We start from the raw sequence: 20,945 nt of genomic DNA on the forward strand, positions 1-20,945 counted from the left end.
CTCCCATAAAACAGAAATAACAAAGATGCCTTTTTCTAAACCTCTGTGTTTATGAAGTGCATGAACCACACAGGTCAGAGCACCCTGGGTGAGGCAGAGCCAAAGACTGGGTATGAAGCAGCCCTGACCTCTGTAACAACACAGAAATCTGCTTCATTTGAAGGTGTGATCTGCCCCCCAGCAATCCAGTAACCCAGGATTCAACTCTGTCTGCTCTCCTTGACCCAGCTGCTCAGAGCCTGCCTTACCTGGAGCAGGGGGCTGTGAGTTTACAGATGCTCGACTGCAGGTGCCACTCCCTGCCAAGATCTCATTCACATCCCACCAGCCAGTTTGGAAATCAGCTTTCAGCTGCTTGTCTCCCCCAGATTCGTGCATGTGAAGCCCCCAGCTGCAGGGGAGCCCCCAGGCTGCCTGGTGTCCCACCTTACTGCCTGCTGCATGAAGCGATCGGGATCCACCGCCGAGAACGTGGTCAGCACCGTGCCCGTGGGCACCCCTTCCTCCAGCCTGATCAGCTTGTGGTTGGTTGGGAAATACGGGGCTTCGTTGACATCTGTGACTGAGATGGTGACTCCTGCTGTCGACTGGAAGGACATCTGGATGCCACTGGCCAGGGGAGCTTGGTTTGACACCATCACTGTCAGCATGAAAGCTCTGTTCATCTCGTAATCGACTGCCTGAAACAAACAAACCAGCAAGTGTAGAGCCAAGCAGAGAATAAATTCTACCTTCTGGCTGGAAGCTGCAAGACTAGAAGGTAGATGATATCAAAGTCATTGCCTGATCTTTTTCCTCCTGAGCTCAGTTCTTTTGAAGGTGTAAATCCAGAGCAACTTCAATCCAGTGGAGGATTTGGCCTTCCAGTTTTTGGAGGGTCAAGTAGTTAAAAAAAATTCCACAAAGGAAAAACTGCAAACAGCAGGAAGCATTTGCCCTGTATTTTGTTCCAATGCTAAGTGGTTTCCAAAAGACAACCTGCCTGTGAGAGCTGAGCATCAAATGAACAAACCCACCCAGGGCTGCTCTAATGCAACAGGTGGAGCCTGTTCAGAGGGTTGGGATGAGCACTTAGCAGTGCTATTAGCACTGAAACTGCTGACTGTGGAACCAGGACAGTCTCTGTGGACTCATGAGCCTGAAGGGCTCTTTATTTTCCCTCTTAAATGAGTTTATAAGCAGAGGTGGAGCTGCCAGGAACAATCCCTGGTCAGGTTAAGCAGGTGGTCCTTCCACTGGGACCTCTCATCCTCCTACAAGGCACCTCATGGTCTCTGGAGGCTGCCTACAGCCCTTACAGCTGGGTTTTGCTGCTGGGAGGCCACAGATCTCTTCTCAACACACACATGGAGACAATGTGTCTGTCCCAGGAGCCAAACGGAGTGAAAAGCCTTTGCTGGCACGACTGACTGAGCCCAGTATTATAATGATTTCTAAACCATCCCACTAATTATTATGAGGGAAGTCGCTAATCATCTGCCAGGGAGGCTTGAGTTATGCAGGATCACACCTCTGCTTGTTAAAAACTGCTTTGCCATGATTTATAAATTTAGAAGCATATCCATCCTCCCTAATACTTTCTCCAGCGCTGAGTCTGCAGAGCACTCACTCAGGGTGTGAAACACCACAGCTACACCGACTTGGACAGGGATTTACAGCAGCAGGAGCTGCCTGCCATGTCCTGTTTAAAACCCAGTATTGTCAGGAGGGAAATCAAATCATAGGAGCCTACACGAGAGAAACAAATTTCAGGGGCAAGAGGTAAACCAGCGGAATCTCTACTCGATTGAAGTGCAAATGTTCCCCATGCTAAATGGCTTCCTGACAGGCAGGGCCAACATTTAATAAATAAAAGGAAGCATAAAGATTCCCAGTACACCCACCCGTGCTGACTCACGGACTTGTGCTGCATTCAAAACCAATGCATGCTGAAAGTTCCCATTTAAACACTATTCAAGGCCTTGAAACAATTTGACTAATGCATTTCCTCAATTTCTTTTCACACCCCCTCTAATTTATATTCCTGCAGTTTTCTTTTTTTTTTTTTCCTTTTTTTCCTTTTTTTCTGCTGCTCTTTTTGCTAGGCTGTCCACAGCCACCCTGCTCCTCCCTCCCCAAGGGGTCTCAGAGGCAGCTGGGGCCTGAGCAGCTCCATGGGGAATGGTGTGGGAAACTCCCTGCTGCTGGTGCTCAGGACACACAGCTCTGCTAGGATGTGGCCTGATGTAAAGTAGTGGGGTTTTCCCCCCCAAAACATGTAAGGCTGCTCTCTAAACTTTTTCCTCTTTCTTCTGGTAGCAACAAAACTTGGGCTGCAGAAAAAACATGCAAGGAGCAGAGCTGGACCAGGATCAGGCACCCCAAAGGTTGTCTAGGAGGCATCAGTGTCACCAAACAGTGTCCACCACACTTCAGTCTGCAAGACAGAGCTGATCTGCTCATTTCTCCTGTGACCACCAAATCCTATTTTACAGTTTTGTAAAAAAAAAAAAAAGGTAAAATCAAGAGTCTGTGCTGTGCTGGCAGTTTGGGCCATTTAGCCCCATGGGACAGCAGCGCCTTGCAGCCACTGTCCAGCCCTAAGGCAGAACTTCTTTCACAACTTAATAAGCAATTTATACCAGAACTGCTCTTCCCTCTGCTCCCTAAAACTGCCTCCCTCTGAGGATAATGGTGCACAGAGCACTCAGTGTTCCTCACACCACACTCACCCCTTCCACTTCCATGCATCTCACTGGAAATGCTGCACACTGGTCATTTGATGGGGTTTTAGGGACACAGTGGACTTGATCTTGTTAGCTTAACAGCTGGACTTGATGATCCTAGAAGTATTTTCCAACCACAATGATTCTTTGATTCTATGGCAGCAGGATCCTGAAAAAGCCCACAGAGCCACTACATCTGGGACAAGGACATGTGGGACTCTTGCATACTTTGCACTTGACATGAAATGAAAAAGCAGCACTTTTGCAGGTACTCCTTGCTGGATGTTTGGTGTGTGATCTGGCTGTGAAATAACCCCTGGAGCTGCTGCACATCCTCCTCCTTCACCAGCACCTCCAACCTGGCTGCAGCAGAGCGATGCTGAGGGCTTGCCATGTGTCCTCCTTCTCTCGGGGTACTTTTAACTGAAGTGAACAAATCTGCCTGGTGTTAGAGGCAAATAATAACTGAAGCTTCAGCAGCATCTCCATTATAAATTCACAGCTCTGATCCATGCAGAGTTTATAATAACATTTTACTTAGCTGGCTGCCACAGGGCAGCCACTGCTGCTCTGGGAGATTGTCTTCAGACTCTGCGGTGTCTCATCTGAGTGGGAGGTTTCCCTCTGCCCTTGATCAAGGCTTTCATTGAAGATTAGGGTCTTGCACAGTTTTGGAAATGGTTTGGAAAGGCAAAAACAGAAAAGGGAAACGTTATACTTTTGGTGATCACACTGGAGATACAGATGGGGTTTTGCTGAGGGCAGTTTCAAAATGGCCCCCACGAGCATAATCTGAACTCCAAAGGCAAATCTGGCTTGGAAGGGTTTCTGGCCCTCCATTTCAGGCCCCTGAAATGCTGGTGAAGTGGTGGGATTCTGCACAGAGCCTCTGTCCCTGTGCTGCTGCTGTCACTCCTTTGCTTGCAGGAGGAGTGATCTGTGGGTGGCTTTGAAGAGCCATGTGAAAATCCAGCCATGTAGGGTCTGTAAATAAATGGTTCATTACTTGACTTTAATTTTTTTACCTGTGTTTTCAACCCACATCAGTGATCAAACCAGCAAGAGACTGCTCCAACACAAAGAACAAGCTCTGACTGGCCACCCAGTCTGATGAGAATACATCCTCCAAATCTTTAAGCATATTCACTTATTAACAGAGAACAAAATATTTCAAAGAAGGTGAAATCCTAAGAGTCTTCCCTTCTTCACCATGAATATTTAATCACAAGCAATTTCACTCATTCTCCTTGCTGAAAATACACCAAAAAGCCTCCCAGGCAGATAGGGGTAGGGAACCCTGTGCTCAGGAGGATCAGGTGAGGTGATGCAGTGAAGACATCCAATGCAATTTCAAGCTCTGAGCTCAGCTTGATGGGATGGGATTTTCATGTGGTTCTCTGCTTTGTGATCACTGTGGGTTACACAGCAGTGGAAAATCAACACCAGCATCAATGGTGTCTTGACAAATCTGCCCTGCTTTCTGCCTGCAAGTTGTGAATAAGGGAGGGTTCATTATGCACAAGTCCTTGTGCAGCAGTGTTGATCATGCAAATCCCCTGTTGTTCACTTTGATGTGCCTTTAAACTACAGTCCTGACACTTTGCAAGATTAAAAATAAGGGGTCCTCCCCTACTTGCAGTAAAAATGTTGGCATTTCAATTTCAGACTGGTTGCTGATGTCAGTGGAAATTAAATTTTTGCACTTTTCTTCATTGAATGTTTTCTGTTTAAGCAGAAAATATAGATTTGGATATATGTATGCTTACACACATATATGCAACCATATACACATGTCTAAGCTTGAAGAGACTTCATAGTAAGGCTGTCAACCATCATCACAGAGCAATAAAAAGTGATAAATAAGAGGACCCTGCTGAAATACCATCTGGCAGGTAGGATGGTGTGTCCCTTGAAGTTTCAGCAGAGCAGCATCTGCAGACAGACACACATAACCCAGGGGTCAGGGAACAGGACAGGCTCACACGTTCCTGCCAGTGTGACCTCATGGCCTCTCACTGATGCCATTTCTCCTAAGACACAAACTGCACATTAGGAATGACTGCAACTTGTTTAGCTAATAACAAGGAAACAGGGCTCAACACAGAGCTATTCTTGAATTATACTGCTCTTTATGCTGCTCATTTCTACCTGTGTTGTTGATTAAAACTTTTTGTGAGGGAAGGCCAGACTTATCAGAAGGTGCTGACTTTATCCACCCCATTAATCCTTCCCATGTGCAGTGCACAATGTGTGCTGTGCAGCTCCTGCACATCTCAGCAGCCTGTGTGTGATGTCTTTGCTGGTTTTTGTAGTCAGAGGAAACATCCACAGGCATCTTTTCTGGGAAGAGCTTCAGTGAATGCTGAAGGGATCCAGTGATGTCCTGGCTGTGTGTAATCACTGCAGAAACACTCACTGGCCTCACAACTGAAAGAGAAGCGAATGCTCCAATGAAGATAGAGTCAAGTTCTTTGCAAACATGGAGGCAAGGAAGGAAACACAATTTGGCACTTGCTGCAGGCATCTTGAGGCTTCCAGCTCTACCAGCACATGAAGGGAAGAATGGTGGATATTTCTGGTTTGATTTCTTGGGAGTCTTTAGACAAGATCTTCTGCTGATCCACCTGGGGGGTGGCTTTAAGTGGAGCTGTCCTGAATTGAGGATCTGTCCCATACTGTATATTTCTCACTTAATACCAGGAAAAGGAAAATCTGTCCAACGGTTTTGCTGCCAAACAACTCAGTCAAAGGGAAAATTTCCTCCCGTTCTGTTACAGAAAATTCACCCCTCCTGAGGTCTCCTACACTCCCTGCTTTCACAAAGGATCACTTGACTGACCCAGGCAGTGAAACAGTGCCCTTGATCCACAGCAAACAGGGGCATTTCAGGCTCGTTCCCTCTTACAGAGCTCAAAGAGCCAAAGAGAAGCAGGAGGTGGAGGTCATGCTCTGGTGCTGGGAATCCCTTCAGCATGTGAGGCTTTCTGAAAGCTCATGGTGGGCTGGGCTGAGCTGGGAAACCCAGAAAACCCAGAACCAGTGCCATATGCTGGAGAGTTTCAGGCCTCCTACACACAGAGAGATGGGGAACAACAGATCCAAACACTCGCACTTCCAGGCAGGGAAGGCACAAACAGCTGCAGGCTCCTGGCCATCCCTGCAGCTGTAAGGGTGACAAACACAGTGTCTCTGGCTCCCCTCACCTTCACCACGGTGACCATGCCCTCGTTGGTGACGGGGTCGGTGCGGATGGTGAAGTGGCCCGAGGGGTCCCCGCTGATGATGCGGTAGATGGCGTTCCAGTTGGGAGAGTGCGGCTGGTCCCGGTCCAGCACCGTCAGGTTTGCCACCACAACCTCCACTCTGTTCTCAGGCACTTCTCCTGAATACTGCAAAGGAAAGACAGAGGTGGTCATGGAGGGAGCTTTCTGTCCATCCCCACACCTCCCTCCCCTCTCCCCTCCATCACCATGCACATTGGGACGCCAGTCCCATGAAGAGGACCATCTGTAATGAGCAACACAGCTCTTTCTCAATTCTGCTTTTCTGTTGGAACCCTGGTTACTGAGGATTTTAGACTTTTTGTGCTGACAGGCCCTGACCCCCAAGAGAACACAGCACTGCCTTTCCACTGCTTGAGTAAAGCAATCTGTGAAAGAGGTGAATGGCTCAGTTATTCTCTGCTTTACTTCTGTAAAAATGCCCTCTGGGATTCCAGTAGGTTGGATTTGCAGAATAGCTTTCTGAGCTGCTTCCTTGATATCTGAAATCACATCTTGAGGAAGATCCACAGCTTGGTCCTCAGGTTTATTATGAGGAAAAGGCAAGACTATTCCTGTTTTTTTTCCTTTGAGTATTTCCCCAAAACCTAACTTCACATCTCAGCCCGAAGGAGAAAAAACCCACTATGGCACAGCCACTGCAAGATTCAGCAAATGCTCCAAGGAATCAAAAAAAAAACCATTCTTGATATTCTTGCTTAATTACAGCAACCAGAGAGTTAATTGTCAACAGCAGGGGAAAATGGCACACTGAAATGTCTGAATTTTTAGGATGACTATCTCCATTTATCCCAAGGTATTATGCCTCACTCAGATTTCAGTGATGGCATTTTATTGCTTCTTCAGTGATTTTACTTCATTTTATTTCTTTCTTGCCCCTGATTTTGTCTCATTATTTGAAGTGTTTCTTGTGATTTTGCCACAGCCTTTCCTGGTGCTTAATTCTCTCATTTAGTACTGATTTCCATGGAGCATGTCCCATTCAGGCACATCCTGACACATTAACTGCATTCTTTTCTGCTTTCCAGTCCCTGATTTATCTCGTGGCTGATCAGGGATCCTGGCCTGTGAATACTTCCAGTATTTGGGGCTCAAACTGCCAGTAAGACACATTCCCAAATTTTCAACTGTCCTCATGTCTCAGCACTGCCTATTAGCAGCACTTGCAAATCAACACTCTGATTGACATATGGCAAATTAAACACTGGGGAAACGCCGGGAGCGGCTGGCTCCGAGTCTGCAACTGAAATTCTGGCCCCAAACTGCAGGAGCAGATGACTTCTAAAATCTGGCCTTTGGTGTGCACAAATGCCAGGTTGTGTAAATGATAATAAATCATTCCTTTGTTAGCACAAGAGTCCGTTTCCCCTCCTAACCCATCCCCATCCTTTGGCATCTCTCTGTTACGGATGCTTGTATTTAGTATATATTATTTCACTGCTGACAGGAAAAATATTCAATCTGCCTTATGCTAATGTGAATTTAAATTTGCCCTTTAGTGGTATCCTGAATGGCATCTTGCCCTCTTTTCTGCTATGCACCTGTCCTAAACAAGTTTTCATTAGTGAATGCAGATGGCATCTCTTTCCAGCCATGCAGAGTGGTGGGGAAGAACAGTGGGAAGCTGCAGGATAATTCTTATTCTGCTACATGCTACAGCTCTTCTTTTCTCTTTATTTCCCCTGATTTCACTTGTTCTTTACCCATTCTCTTGCCCAATTTGGAGTCTCGGCGGCACACAGCTTAAGCAAGGGAAATATATGCAAATTTATCAAAAGCCTCTTGAAAAATCCATTAGATTATGTCATATGTACACTCTACTATCAACCTCGTCTGAACTGAAGCAGATTAGTTAAACAGGATCATCTCTTCCTAAATCCACACTAGTTATTGCCCATTACATTAAATTAATGTTGTATGGCATGGCAGCAGTGACAAGCCGACGACCCCCAGTCTCTTTTCGGCTGCACTGCTGACAACAAGGTATCATTCTGTAATTCCAAAGGAGTTAAACACTCAGTGAAACCATCTCAAATCTTCAACTCAGGACCACAGATTTCATCTGTCAATCGTGGGCTTATGCCCTGCAGAACCAAACAGAATTAAGTCATCAAGAACAAACCATCAGCTGCACTTAACCCATTTAAGAGGGCCTGCCCTATATGATCCCTGAACACGTTCAGTAGGTCACAGCCCAGGTGCTGCCAATGAGTTTGGGTCACATGGAAAAGCCCCACACAGATTTTACAGCAGCTCCTCTAGCAGCCATCACAACATCTATTTTCAGCCCACAGTGACAGAGCTTACACATTTTAAAACATGATGTTATATTAAAAATTATAAATACACAAGCACATGCCAACATAAAGCCTGGAGGAAGATCACAGCAGCCTATAAAGCTTTTCCTTGGGGTGAATACCACAGTGCTCAGCACATCCTGGGCAATCCAGGAGTTCATCCACTTGTTGTTGACCTCTGTTAGGTACAGTTAGGAAATTATCAGTCCTAAGCAGAATTGAGAGTGGATACTGCTTGCTGTGCTTATAAAGCAAAGTATTATTCTGAGGAGAACAGAGCACCTTCTCTGGAATCAAAGGAGCCATCCAAAGCTATTCAGGGTAAAAAGCAAATCTTGGAGAGATGTGCCATGAAGAAAAGAGTAATTTTCATCAGCTACAGATCAGCAGCTACTGGGAATTCAAACTGGAGTCTTCCTTTCCTCCCTCTCACACTCCCCCACTATCATTATTATAGGTAAATGCTGTAATGTGTATTGTCCACAATTGTCTTTACCTTTAATAAAATTAAGTAATGACATTAAATTACACCTGCTAAAGGAAGGATGGCAGCTCAAAGCTACCCACACTACTTTAATGTCATTCCCTCCCTACCCTGGAGTAATTCAGGATAATGAACATCTTTCACTATGCTGCTTTCCAGCATTCCCTCTGCTCTAAGTTCTCTTTCATAAGATTACAATTGATTTTCAAATAAAGAGAAGCATATCTATTCAAACAAGGTAAAACAATGGGCAACAGAGGAGCTGCTGGAGTAAACACAAGATTGATAAAGCAGTGCTTGACCTATACCTGTAGCATTTACTCATATTCCCCTGTATTTCATTCAGCTTCACTTTCAACTGTTGCATTTGAAGTCCTTGATTGACAGAAAATTTTTAAAGACCACTCATAAAGATTTCTCTGGCTGATTGTTGCACATTTCCCTTCTCAGATAGGGATTTGTTCTGAAACTGTTATGTTCTTAAATCCTTAAATTCTGTGGGTTATTTTTTCTTCTCCTCCTATAAAGGCCTGTTCTGGCAAAACTCCTTCTCCCACTCCCCTTGAGCTGGCCCCTCTGAAGTTATGCTTTGCAGAAAAGGAAATAATTCATTCTGATCTTTGGGTTGGTACTAAAATTGGTTAATCCCAGAATTTGTCTTTCATGTCATTTGGACCTGACAGCACATAAACACGCAGACAAATATCATTGCAGAGGAGAAAGGGATTGATGTGGGGGACAAATGATGAATTCACACCATGACTTGACTTTGTGCAATAAATCTGGAGTCTGGGCAGTGAAGCCATGCACAGCTGAGTAAAACCAATTAGCTACTGCAGCCATTCCTAGGGAGGTGTGGGATTGAGACAGATGAACACAAAGATAATTATTCAGGCTTCCTTCTAAAGGGAATTCCTTTTTTTTTCCAATGTTCTTACTTCTTTCCCTGGCTGGTTTTGCTAAAGAGCTGTGAAGGCAAAGACTTGTTCAGATGAATGTCTGCAGGAAAGATCTTTCTGTTGCCTCCAAGATTCACTAATGATGACACAACATTTGTTGCAGGCAGCAGTGGTTTATGAAGGCTGAATTGCCAGGACAAACAGTGTTTCATGACCTATAGCTATGGATTAACAGAAGAGTAAGGGCATCTCAGTGCTCTTATTAGACTCTGAGCCCCTCCCCAGATAGGTATGACTGCTGCAAAGTGCTGGATCTTCTCTCTAGGCTGGGAGGAACTGAAATGAGAGTGCATGGGCTGGTGGGGGGTCCCATCCCTCCCCAGTTCCTGCCTGCCCCATGAGGACACAAGGTGATGTGCAGCCAGGGATCCCAGCACTCCGGGGGCTCCACTGGCTGAATAAACCCACAGCTCCTCACACTTCAGGGCATCCCCCCAGCCCCATGCTGGCATCCCAGGCAAGGGTTTTCTGCTAACAAAGATTCTTGAAAAGCAGGAAAATTAATAAACAACTGGGGTCTGGTTGCAGCAGTCTGTGTAAAATGGCGGGGGGGGGGAAGGAGAAAATTTCCTAATAAATCATTAATTGTGATGTGCCTGCCCAACTGCAGCATGGAAACAAGCAAATGCCATCCTAATTGATTGCTTCTTATTCCATCTTTATAGGCCTGCATTTTTTATTGTGTGGGTTGAATGAGCCCAGAGGTGTAAAAAACTTCTAGGCTGTACTCTGTGTATCTGCCAACTTGATATTTAGATCAATAATGCTCTTTCCCCTCCCCCCCCTACTCCTACTACTGGTAATTTAGCTTTTCTTCCTAGCAGACTAATTGCTGTTTTCTTAAGCCTTACTATCAATTCTGTGACCTTTAATTTCCAATATAGTTTTCTGTGGGGATGGTTGTGCTGGGCTGTGAGTTATCCCAGCTCTCAGCTGCTGTGACAGTCACACAGGGACTGCCAGGGTCTCCCTCCACTGTGTGCAAAGCAGACTATGAGCTTGCTCAAATCCCCACAAAACCCCTGTGAAGTCTGACTTATTTTGAAAGCCAGGCTTTGAGATGCTCATTTCTGGTTTTATTAAACTACTCACTCCAGTGAGGTCTCGAGTGATCACCACTGATGTCCTCACTGCTTTCTGAGGCTGCTCTGCATTCCACCAGCCAGCAGCCCCTCCATGAACCTCTGGGCTGTTGTTTTTTCCAGGTTCATGGCTACAGAATCCTCTGCACTGCTTCAGTTTCACATCCACGAGGACCTCCTCCGGAGTGCATCCATGCATTCATACCCAGCTGCTGTGGTGCTCCCTCTCAAAGGAACTGCCTGGGCTGCAGGACTCAGCCCTGCCCAGCCCACCCAAGGAGGTGCATGGCAATGAGCTCACCAGCTTTGAAAAGATGCTTTGGAAGTTTTGCCCTTGTCCTCAGCAGTTTGTGCCATGAAAGCAGCTCACCTGCCTGCAAAGAGCCCTCTCAGCTCTGAGCAGGGTGTGGGGCACACAAGGCACCCACCTGCTCACAGGGAGTTTGTGCAGGAAGCTCCAGTGATGCTCAGCGTGGTCTCCGTGTGCTGGTTTCTTTTTCTTTGAAAGAGTTTGAAAAACGACAGCAAGCCTTAAAGTTTGGCACTTCTGAGGCTGATCTCAGGCTGGAGCACAGACAACCTCTGTTGTGCTCCTACCACAGGTGACAGCCACTGGCTTTGCACTTTGTTTTTACTGGTGTCATTTTTTCAGAATCTCAAGAAATGACTAACTCTGGATCGACATACAAATTTTACTCTCTGAATATGAAGACAAAGCTGGAGCAGGGGAGAATAAAGCAATACCCTCTCTTTCAGAAGCAGCAAAAGAAAACCCTCTTACTTCAGACTCCGTGTGAGGAAGAAACACGTAGGTTTCACCTTGGTTCAAAGACTCTTTGAGGACTTGCCAGGAGTTCAGAGCACATAATAGTAAAAGGATATTAAAAAAAAAAAAAGTACTTTGCATATCTAACAAAGAGCACTAATTTTTTTCATTATCAGATGTTACATTCTTTTGATAGTATGAAAAGATGCTGCAGAAATGATGACACAAGATACCATTCTGCTGCAAGATAACCATTTCCAAATAAATATATCTTAAGAAATGAGGTCTGAAGTTTGCATAGAAATTTAGATATTTTATAAAAATGCATTACAATACAAAGGAGCTTTTTACAATGTTCATATGAAAGGTTTAAAAAGAGATTAAATTATGTCCTTGCAAGGCATATAGCCTTGTCAAGAAAAAAAAAATTCTACATTAACCCATGTAGGAAAGTTGTACTTTATCTCTATTTCAAAGGCTATAAAGAACCACTTTAATCAACCTACTTGACTTTGGGGACTTGCACATCTCACTGAAACTCATGAAATCTGGCATAGTGTGGTTTCCAGAACACAAAAGCCTTTAATCCGTAAACCGACACTCTTGTACATTCAAATCCTGATACTATCTCCTTGTTAGGAACAAAAATTGTGAATTTATCCAAAATGGGATCTCATCTCCTCTAAATGATGTAGCCTTTGCAACAGTGACCTTTAACAATGCTTATACCCAACAATGAAAGATTTTATGTCAGGAATCAGTGGAAACAATATACATTAAAATTCTGATCTGATAGCACAGCCCTTTATTTTTCAGTTTTAGACAAGGATCCTTTGAACATTTCATTTGCTCTCTTGTCTAACATACCTTTGTTTCTTGCCCACGGAATGAACAGCAGGAAAAGGTGGCTGATACTTTTCTGCAGACTATTTGATTGTCAGGTGTAATTAGCAATGCTCTCTTTAAAATAGAGACATAGATTTTAAAACAGCTGGAACTGCCTACAAAGCCTCATTCTTAAAAAAAACCCCTTATATACATACATTCATATAACAGAACAGTTTTGAACAGATACATCACAGCTCCACAGTGCTTGACAGCCCTATGCTTCCCTTCAGCTGCAGAACCAAAGGCTGAAGTGACTTGTCTGTCTCCTGAGGCAGCTGCAGAAGGGGCTGCAGCCATGCCCTGCGCTGGGGCAGAATGCTGAGAAAATCATTAATTCATGTGTTCCTTGATAAATCCATTAGGTCAGCCTGGATTAGCCCATTGATCCCCCCAGTGCTTTGCCACAGAGCCCTGTGATCCTGGCTCAGCTGCTGGGTGGAAGAGCCCCAGGAAGGCTGGCAGGGAACTGGGATGAGCTGATCCCAGCACGGCTCTTCCCAGGCTCTGAGCTCCACCGGGAGCCCAAACTGGTTTGTTTGGGCTGGGGTGAAACAGGCCAGAAGAAGCTTGTTCTGCTTCCCAGCTGGGAAGCTCCACCAGCTCAAATTGAACCACCATGGTTTAATGAGGCTCTCCAAGGCCAGCTCTGGGCTGAGGAGGAGAATTAGAATATTTTGTATATAAACAAAAGCAGAAAGAGGCACAACACCTACAAGAAACCATTCAAATTTGAGGGAAATGCTACAGGTGGAAAAAAAATGTCAGACAAGAAACGTGATACCCTGGAATTGCCAAAGCAGTGCCCCCTGCATCCCCCACCATGGCACAGGGGAGCTTTCCAATGTACTTTTACTCTCTGAAATAACCAGCTCCCTAAAAAGAGGATGCAATCAATTCATTTGTTGCCATGTCAGGCCTCGCATTTCGTTCTCCTGCAAACTGCAAAGCAGCAAAAAATCATGCTACTTTGAACAACAGTATGAAAACAAGATTTTTCCTGATTTACATGTAAACCAGAGCAGCAAAAATTGAGTGAGAGAGCTCAGCTCCTAAGTGAGCAAAATGTACTCCACAGGTCTGGCTCTGTATCTCTGGTGAGATGTGTCTAGAAGGGGATGTTTCAATTCAGGCACCTGTTATGAAGTTTCATAAAGAAGGGCCTTAAGCTGATAAATCTGGTTTAGGATTTTCTTATTAACTGCCCATTCCCCATAATGAGTTTTTAATTTAATTTTTTCAGATTTTAAGGCATATGAAAGCTGCTCATGTGCCTCTGGGATCTCAAGATGGGTATTTGGGAAAGGAAGAATTACGAGAGCACTGAAACTCTCACTGATTTTTACATGTATGCTATAATCCTGGTATTGAGATTTTTAACAAGTTTCCAGGGCAGCACAGCTTAGCCCATGTGCACACTGACTCCTGCTCAAACTTCCTCTGCACTGCAATTGGAATCTCTGTTATTTCCAGATTAGTCTCAGAATTAGCACACAGTGGGGTTTTGGGATTTTTTTAATGAGCAGATTGGAAGTCCATCATCAGGCACTGAAGACCCTCTGGTCTGGCCAAGAAAAGGGCTCCTGACTGGATGGAGCAGTCTTGCAAGAGAAAGCCACTGAAGGAGGTGCTTTATTCTGAAAATGTGAATTATTCTGTGGTTTAAAGACACGATCTTCTGCGCTGGTGACACAATGGCCATTTCTTTATGTCCTTACTGATGCTTAAAATATTATGTCAGTGTCTGCCAGTAGAGTGAGAACCTGCACTCAGAGGAGATTTGTGCCAGGGCTCCTAAAGGAAGTAGTGCCTAAAATCTCAGAATTGCAGAATGGTTTGTGTTTGAAGGGACCTGTAAAGGTCACCGAGCCCAACTCTCTGCCACCTTCACCTAGATGAGAATCTGGCATTCCAGAGAAATGCCTGCCTGTTTACAGTGACTCAGAGCACAGACAAGACTACATTAAATACTGTGTAATTAATCAGCCTTGCCATGAAAAAGAGGCTTCTTGCTGAAACTTTTGTTTACAACATTTCCTGTGGAATGGAGCAGAGGAATGCAGTGAGAAACGGAGGATATTGGGTCAAAGAAGAGATAGGTTGTAAATTCAGGAAAGAAAATACTATTATTTCTCTTTTTTTATTTTTTAGCAATCAAAACCTGATATTGCACTATGCTGAAAAACTCTGCCATGCTCAAAAGAACTTTGTAAACCTTTCACCCATTCTCTGATTTCGACTGGCTGCTCTCTGTGTTGTGAACCTTTCTTCTACAACTGGGAAGCTTTAAGACATCCTGGACAGTTAGAAAGATTTGATAAGAGAAAACTCACAGCACTCCCAAATCCTTTGCTAAATCTCCCTTTTTCTTCCTCCACAGCATGTCACTAAAGATTTCGTAAGTGAAATGTACTTAATGAAGTTCCAGATATATATCCTCTTAAAATGACAGCCCTCAGAAGCAACTGTTTTTAAAGCAAAAGAATATTGAAGAATTAAAAACCTGCCGCCCCAAGGAAGTTAGCCAACCCCAGGAGGGGATTTATTTCACTGCCTTCCAATAATGGAGTTACAGAATGTATTTAAATTTCTCAGCCTCACACCCGTGCCTGAGATGCTGAGGACTTTAGAGATAAAGAAGAAATCCAGCACAAATGGGTGTTTGTCTGGGACGTGCCAGGGCTGTGTGGATATCCAGCCTAACCATGATGGTGCTGGGTGTCTACATTCAGACAACTGAATGAGGCTCTCCAAGGCCAGCTCTGGGTTGAGGAGGAGAATTAGGATATTTTGTATATAACCAAAAAGCAGAAAGAGGCACAAAATCTACAGGAAACCATTCAAATTTGAGGGAAATGCTACAGGTGGAAAAATGTCAGACAAGAAACGTGGGTAGATATGTGATAGAGGAGCAACAGTGTCTGATTTCTCCTTGCAAGTGTAGCCTGGCAGGCACACCAGGGATGATGGGAACAGCATCTGATCCCCACACACGGATCTGGGGGTGCAGCCCGGGGTGATTTCCATGGCAGCACAGCACAGAGTAACAAGGGCATTTCCCTCTGCATCTCCACTGACTGCAGGGATTCTGTTGGTGACACGTGGCCCTGTCACACCTCCCTGCACACAGGTGGCTCACGCCTGCCTGGAACCTCCTTCCCTCTGCACAATTCCGTGGAAAGCACGGGGTGGGGATGGGGTCTGGGGCTTCTCCCTCTGGATCCAGCCCAGGGGAGGAGAGGGAGGAGAGAAACCCCTGCTAAATGAGGCACTGAGGCAGGAGACAGCTCCGCCAGATGCTCACACGAGAGGGCTCATGACAAATGGGGATGGGGAGCGATGGCTGACGGGCGCTGCTGTGGGCTGGGGGTTGTCTCTGCTTGGATAATATTAGATGGTATTTAATATTAATTAAAATTTAAATGATATTACTAATGTAATTATACTGTAATATTAATTATAATATTAACCCAGCTGCACAAACCAGCAGGCCAGAAAGGCAAATGCCAAATCAGTTGATGTGTCACACCCATGCATTGTCAGGTACCTCCACAGTGCTGAGGATGGATGTGCCACTCACCTGTGAGTGACAGCTGCTGGAGCACTGCTCAGGCAGGGGGGCTCCAGGGGCAATCCATGCAGGAATGCCCAGCACATGGAATCTGCTGCTCCTCCTGCCTCTGCCTCCCGTGAGGCGCTGCAGCTCCAGCTGACTGAGACTGCGCTCTCCAGCATGGAGAGGAACTTGTATCATTCTTGATTTTACGCCAAGTACTACATGTGTCCAATCTGAGAGAGACCAATTGAGTATTTTTTAATATCTCCCCCCCACATTTTTTTTTTTTCATGACAGAAAATTGAAATTTGTAATGGAACTATCGTTCCTGGTTTTTTTTTTTTTTTTTTTAATCACTGGTCTTTGGCAATTTTAAACTCTGAGGTCTGAAAAATTCATTACCACTAACTTCCATCAAGGGTGTTCCTGAAACCAAAATTACTTAATCAACTCAATTTAGCTTCTTGTGTAGACCTAATTCAGAAAAACTTTATCTTCTTGAATTGTTATTGCAATTAATTTCCCCCCCCTTTTTTTTTTCTGCAGCAGACGACATTTCAGTAATTAGATATTCTATAAAAATGAGTTATTCATTCAGAAGAGCTTCACTTTTATATTTGATTAATCACATTACCACTGAGGTCTGGGTTTTGTCTCCAAGGAAAGTTTAATGACCTCATTTTAATCCTTCTTTTAACCACCAGGCAGGTATCAATGAGAAGAAATAAAATTATCTTCTTTTTTCTTTTTCTCTGCTTTATTTCACAATCTCAAGATTACATTTGATGCTTTTTCTGTGTGACTGACCCATTTAGAAGGAAGAATCTAGCTGATTCCAATTAGGTTCAGGGCAGAATCAGGCTAAACAGAGCCTTGAACTGTGCCTTAATAACTAATGCTCAGAGTAATGGAGAGGAACCAGAACTGCTTTACCATGTGGCAGCCAGTTTAAAGCTCTGTACATGATTAATTTAGTGATAATTTGAAAATGAATGTACTGAAAGGAAATACACAAAACAAAAGGCACTGTAAATTTAGGTTTTGATTAATGGGGTCTATTAGGAAGAGACTTCTATCAAGAAGATGACTTTTTTTTTTTAAAATCAATGCATATATACCCACACAATGTAATGGAATAATTCATATAAACCACAATTTATCTGTGAGTAGAGACTTGGATATGATTGGTGACTGTTTCCCTGGCATCAGCATCCATCTATGCTTTGGATGCAGCAATATGCACATCTATATTTGCTATTTATACATATACATCTCTGTATCTCTATCTGTTTGGCAGTCTCAAAGGTATCTCATCCTTTCTGTCATGTGCTACACTGGTGTAAAGCCTTAACAGACATCACAGAAGAGGCTGATGCTTTTTTCATTAAGACATGAGGAATTATTGTTTTCTCATAAAGTGAGAAATAGCTTTCATTTTAGATGAAAGAGGTGATAAAATAAAGAACAAAAGTTGAGCATCTACAAGAGAGAAGGAAGTGTTTCTTGTGTTCCCTAGCACAGCCCTGAAAGGACCTCCAGGCACTCAGGGATGCTGTGCCTGGAAAGCCCCAGTGCTGCCAGGGAATCTGCACTGGGAGCTGGGGCTCACCCTCATCTCTCACAGAATTCAACTGTGTGGGCTTCTCACCTCCTCAGCTCCACTGGACAGGCTTTGCACTGAGGTAGGGATCCAGCTCCAAAGGCAGATCAAGATGTAAATAATTTCCTCATCATGGTTAACCTGTGTGTCTACAGCAAAGACCTGGGATAATTATTGTGGTGAATTCAGCACAAGGCTGTAACAGGATGGGAAGAATGAATATTGTTTCTCCTTGTGCTCTGTTTGCTACTGCTGCCTCCCAGCCTAACATTCTTAATCTAAATTCATTGTTCATGGCAAAGGTTGTCACCGGGACATGCAACGAGAGGCAGAAAGCCCATTTCAATTTATAAGCACTGGGGTCTTATTTAGGAAAACTAGACTGATTTGTGGTTTTTAAGACTTCACTGACTGTATATTTAATGGAAACGCACACAGAATTAGGTAGATGCTCACATACCCAAATGCTACTGGGCATATCTGATTTACTTGAATATAATAATTAATTTCAGTTAGAGGCTGACAGCTCTGTAACAGCCCAGGCTTTGTTGGGTACTTTGGCTGAGCCTCGTTTTGACTGGAAAATTGCAAGTGAACACAGTCATTGGGGAATTTCCATGAAAGCATAATTGATTTTTAACAATAAAGCCTGTCTGCAGGACTGTACAGAACTCGGGGTTTGTCTTTAGCTGTAAAACAGCAGAGTCCTGCACATTCCCTCACCACAGCACTGGTCCTTCCCCTTGCCAGCTCTGACCTGTGCCATCTACTTCAATTCTTGTGTGACAACTGCCTCTAAATTATGCCACAGGCATAGTTCTGATGATTTAAAGATGCTGTGTGGTCCAGGCTAATCTACATCCAAATGTCACTGCAGACCTTCTGAATGGCACAGGTGTAGTGACAGGGACACAGAGACCTGCATGGACAGCTACACATGCACCTTTAGTCTGTACACTGGCAAGTCATGTACACAGGGCTCAAGATTTAAGCCCTTAATCTTTTCCAGGTCTAGGAACAGGGAGGAGGCAGATGGACACATGCCAAGGTCCTGGGAGATAGCAAGCTTCCCACTTTCACCAGTTTTTCTTGGATCAGCCTGTTAAGATCTCTTTTTAGGAAGCCCTCAAAGGCATCCTGGTCCAATTTTCTGTCTGTAGGAAATCCCAGTGACATCCCACTCCTGCTGGGCTCTCCCTCCACAGTGTAAGATGAATTTGTAAAACATGAGCATGCATGTAAAAGGGATTTCTCATAACACTCCCATGTTCCAAATGCTTCTGGGTACATCTGCCTGTAAATGTGTTTAGGAAACCCCAAGGCAGCCTGACGTGGATGCAGATTTTGGATTCCTACGACCATTAAATATCATTTCTCCAAAGCAGACCTATTTGCATCTTTGCATCCCAGTCACTTGGAAGTCACAATCTTTCAGCCTGAAGGAAGAGCTCAGGTTTTTTCCCCTGCTACTTTGCTATTTTGAATCCCACCATTGCAAATGGAGCTCAGCAAGATCTGACTGAGGGGGCTGGAGCCCAGGCAAAGCATTCACCCCACTTGCAAAAAAGTCACAGTTTTACAGCTCACATCAGCTATTTCTATGCAGTGCTGCTCTTGCATAGGTTGATGCACAGCTATTTTCTCTCCTCAAACAAACAATGAATGTGAGAACAAACACATTCAGAACAGGGAATACAATTTTAGGTTCTGCTTGTTTGCTTTGTTTCCACAATTTTGGCAAGTTCACAGAGCAGGAGGCTAAGTGAGAGCTACACCATGGCTGTGAAGAAGGAAATACTAATGCCTTTGTTCAAGGCACTGAAACTGGATTACTATATCCAAACTGGGTCAGAAGAATGAAAACTGAGCAGAGTGGGGAGCACAGCAGGGTTAGCAAGATAACCAGGGAAGGGAAGCTGTAAAGCAGAAGGGGTTGGAGGATCTTGGCTTGTTTTGCTTCATGGAATGATGTACAAATGTACACTAGTAACTCACAGGGGAGAGAAAATGGGAAGGAAACATCAGAAAGGGAGAAGGAAGAACTATTTCTGGTGAAGGCAATGCCAGCAGGGCAGCGATGCTCCAAGAGCATCTTCACTCTCAAATTCCAAGGCACTTCTCAGAATGGGCTCATTAACATCTCCCACAGCACTCGAGGCACCAGAACACCTGCACAGAGAAAGGTCAGACATTTTTGGCAGTGTGGTGCCAAAACCAAGAAGCCCTTTTAACTTGGGTCTCTCTCTCTGTGCTCCTTTGTGCAGCAGGAAGCACCGAGCTGCTCTCAGTGCTGCAGATTCCAGCACTGCCTGACCCAGCCCAGCACGAGCCAGGCTAACTCAGCCTCACTGCAGCAGCCAGGGCTGAGCCTGCTCTGACAATATTCATGAAATAGGCCAGGTAGAAACTGGCAAGAACTGCTTTTCCCAAGGTGCTTGCAACAAGGACTTGCTCCTTTGCTGATCAGCCAAGTCCATGTTGTAGCCAGATTAACCTCACCCAGAAACAGGTCCCTCCTGCCCCAGCACAGCCCCTCTGAATCCAGGTTACTCCTCACCAGCAATTCTGCTTTGAGTTCAGCCAGCCCTTGGCCAGGCAGCCTCTCCCAGGCCAGCAATGCCCTGTGAGCTGGGAAGCACCCACCCATCTCCAACAGTCCAGTCCTAAACCTTTGGAGCTGCTCCTAACTCAGTGTCAGGATTAGCCAGCTGGGGATGCTGTCCCAGAGCTGCCTCTTTAAAACAGACTCCACTGGATTCAGCTTTGGAAGAGGAGATTCTCAAAGCAGTGACAAAGGGCAAATTTTAAAGTAGCTTAAAATAAGACCTCCTAAGGCTCAGGAGATTAAAGAACTTGAATAGCCCAGTTTCTTTCTTCCCTTTCTTTCCCTCCAAATTTTTTTTTTTTTATTTGAGAGGTTGATTGCCAGGCAGGTTTTCCCAAGAATTCACAAACTCAAGTAATCATGAACACTTTAGCCCTGTGAAATAATATTTTCCTTACATGGGCTACTATAAAAACAAGTTCTGCACAGTAGGCAAATTTAAAATAACTTTTAATTAACATTTCAGACACAGAAGTCTGATCATGCAAATTCATCTGCGTCTCCTCTCTGTGCCTGATTGTTCCTGATTGAATATGATAAAAATAGACTTTGAATGAGTCAAGTGTGGGCATGGATTTCTTTCACTTCTCCTCCCCTCTGATTATGCATTTTGTTAGATAAAGTGGAAATCCTTGAATGGCTATTAACAGTATCATGGGTCAGACTGGAAAGGGCATCCTGCCTGAGAGGAGTTAAAGATTTCACTGGAATTAAAGGTGTTCCTC

The 20,945-nt window shown here is 44.5% G+C and overlaps 1 protein-coding gene across 2 annotated transcripts in view; it reads right to left on the minus strand.

Annotated features, from left to right (window-relative positions):
* CDH4 (cadherin 4) overlaps nucleotides 1-20,945 on the minus strand; it is a 423,750-nt gene that overhangs the window by 21,214 nt on the left and 381,591 nt on the right. For both annotated transcript variants that reach the window (XM_071447094.1, XM_071447095.1), the window contains 2 exons: nucleotides 5,909-6,094; nucleotides 427-680 (listed from right to left, as the gene is read on the minus strand). In XM_071447094.1, the coding sequence (XP_071303195.1) occupies nucleotides 427-680; nucleotides 5,909-6,094 (440 nt within the window). The remainder of the gene's footprint in view (nucleotides 1-426; nucleotides 681-5,908; nucleotides 6,095-20,945) is intronic.

This window comes from Agelaius tricolor, unplaced genomic scaffold (assembly GCF_023055355.1).
Source record: "Agelaius tricolor isolate 1412-34295 unplaced genomic scaffold, bAgeTri1.0.p SCAF_23, whole genome shotgun sequence".
Taxonomy (NCBI): Eukaryota; Metazoa; Chordata; class Aves; order Passeriformes; family Icteridae; genus Agelaius; species Agelaius tricolor.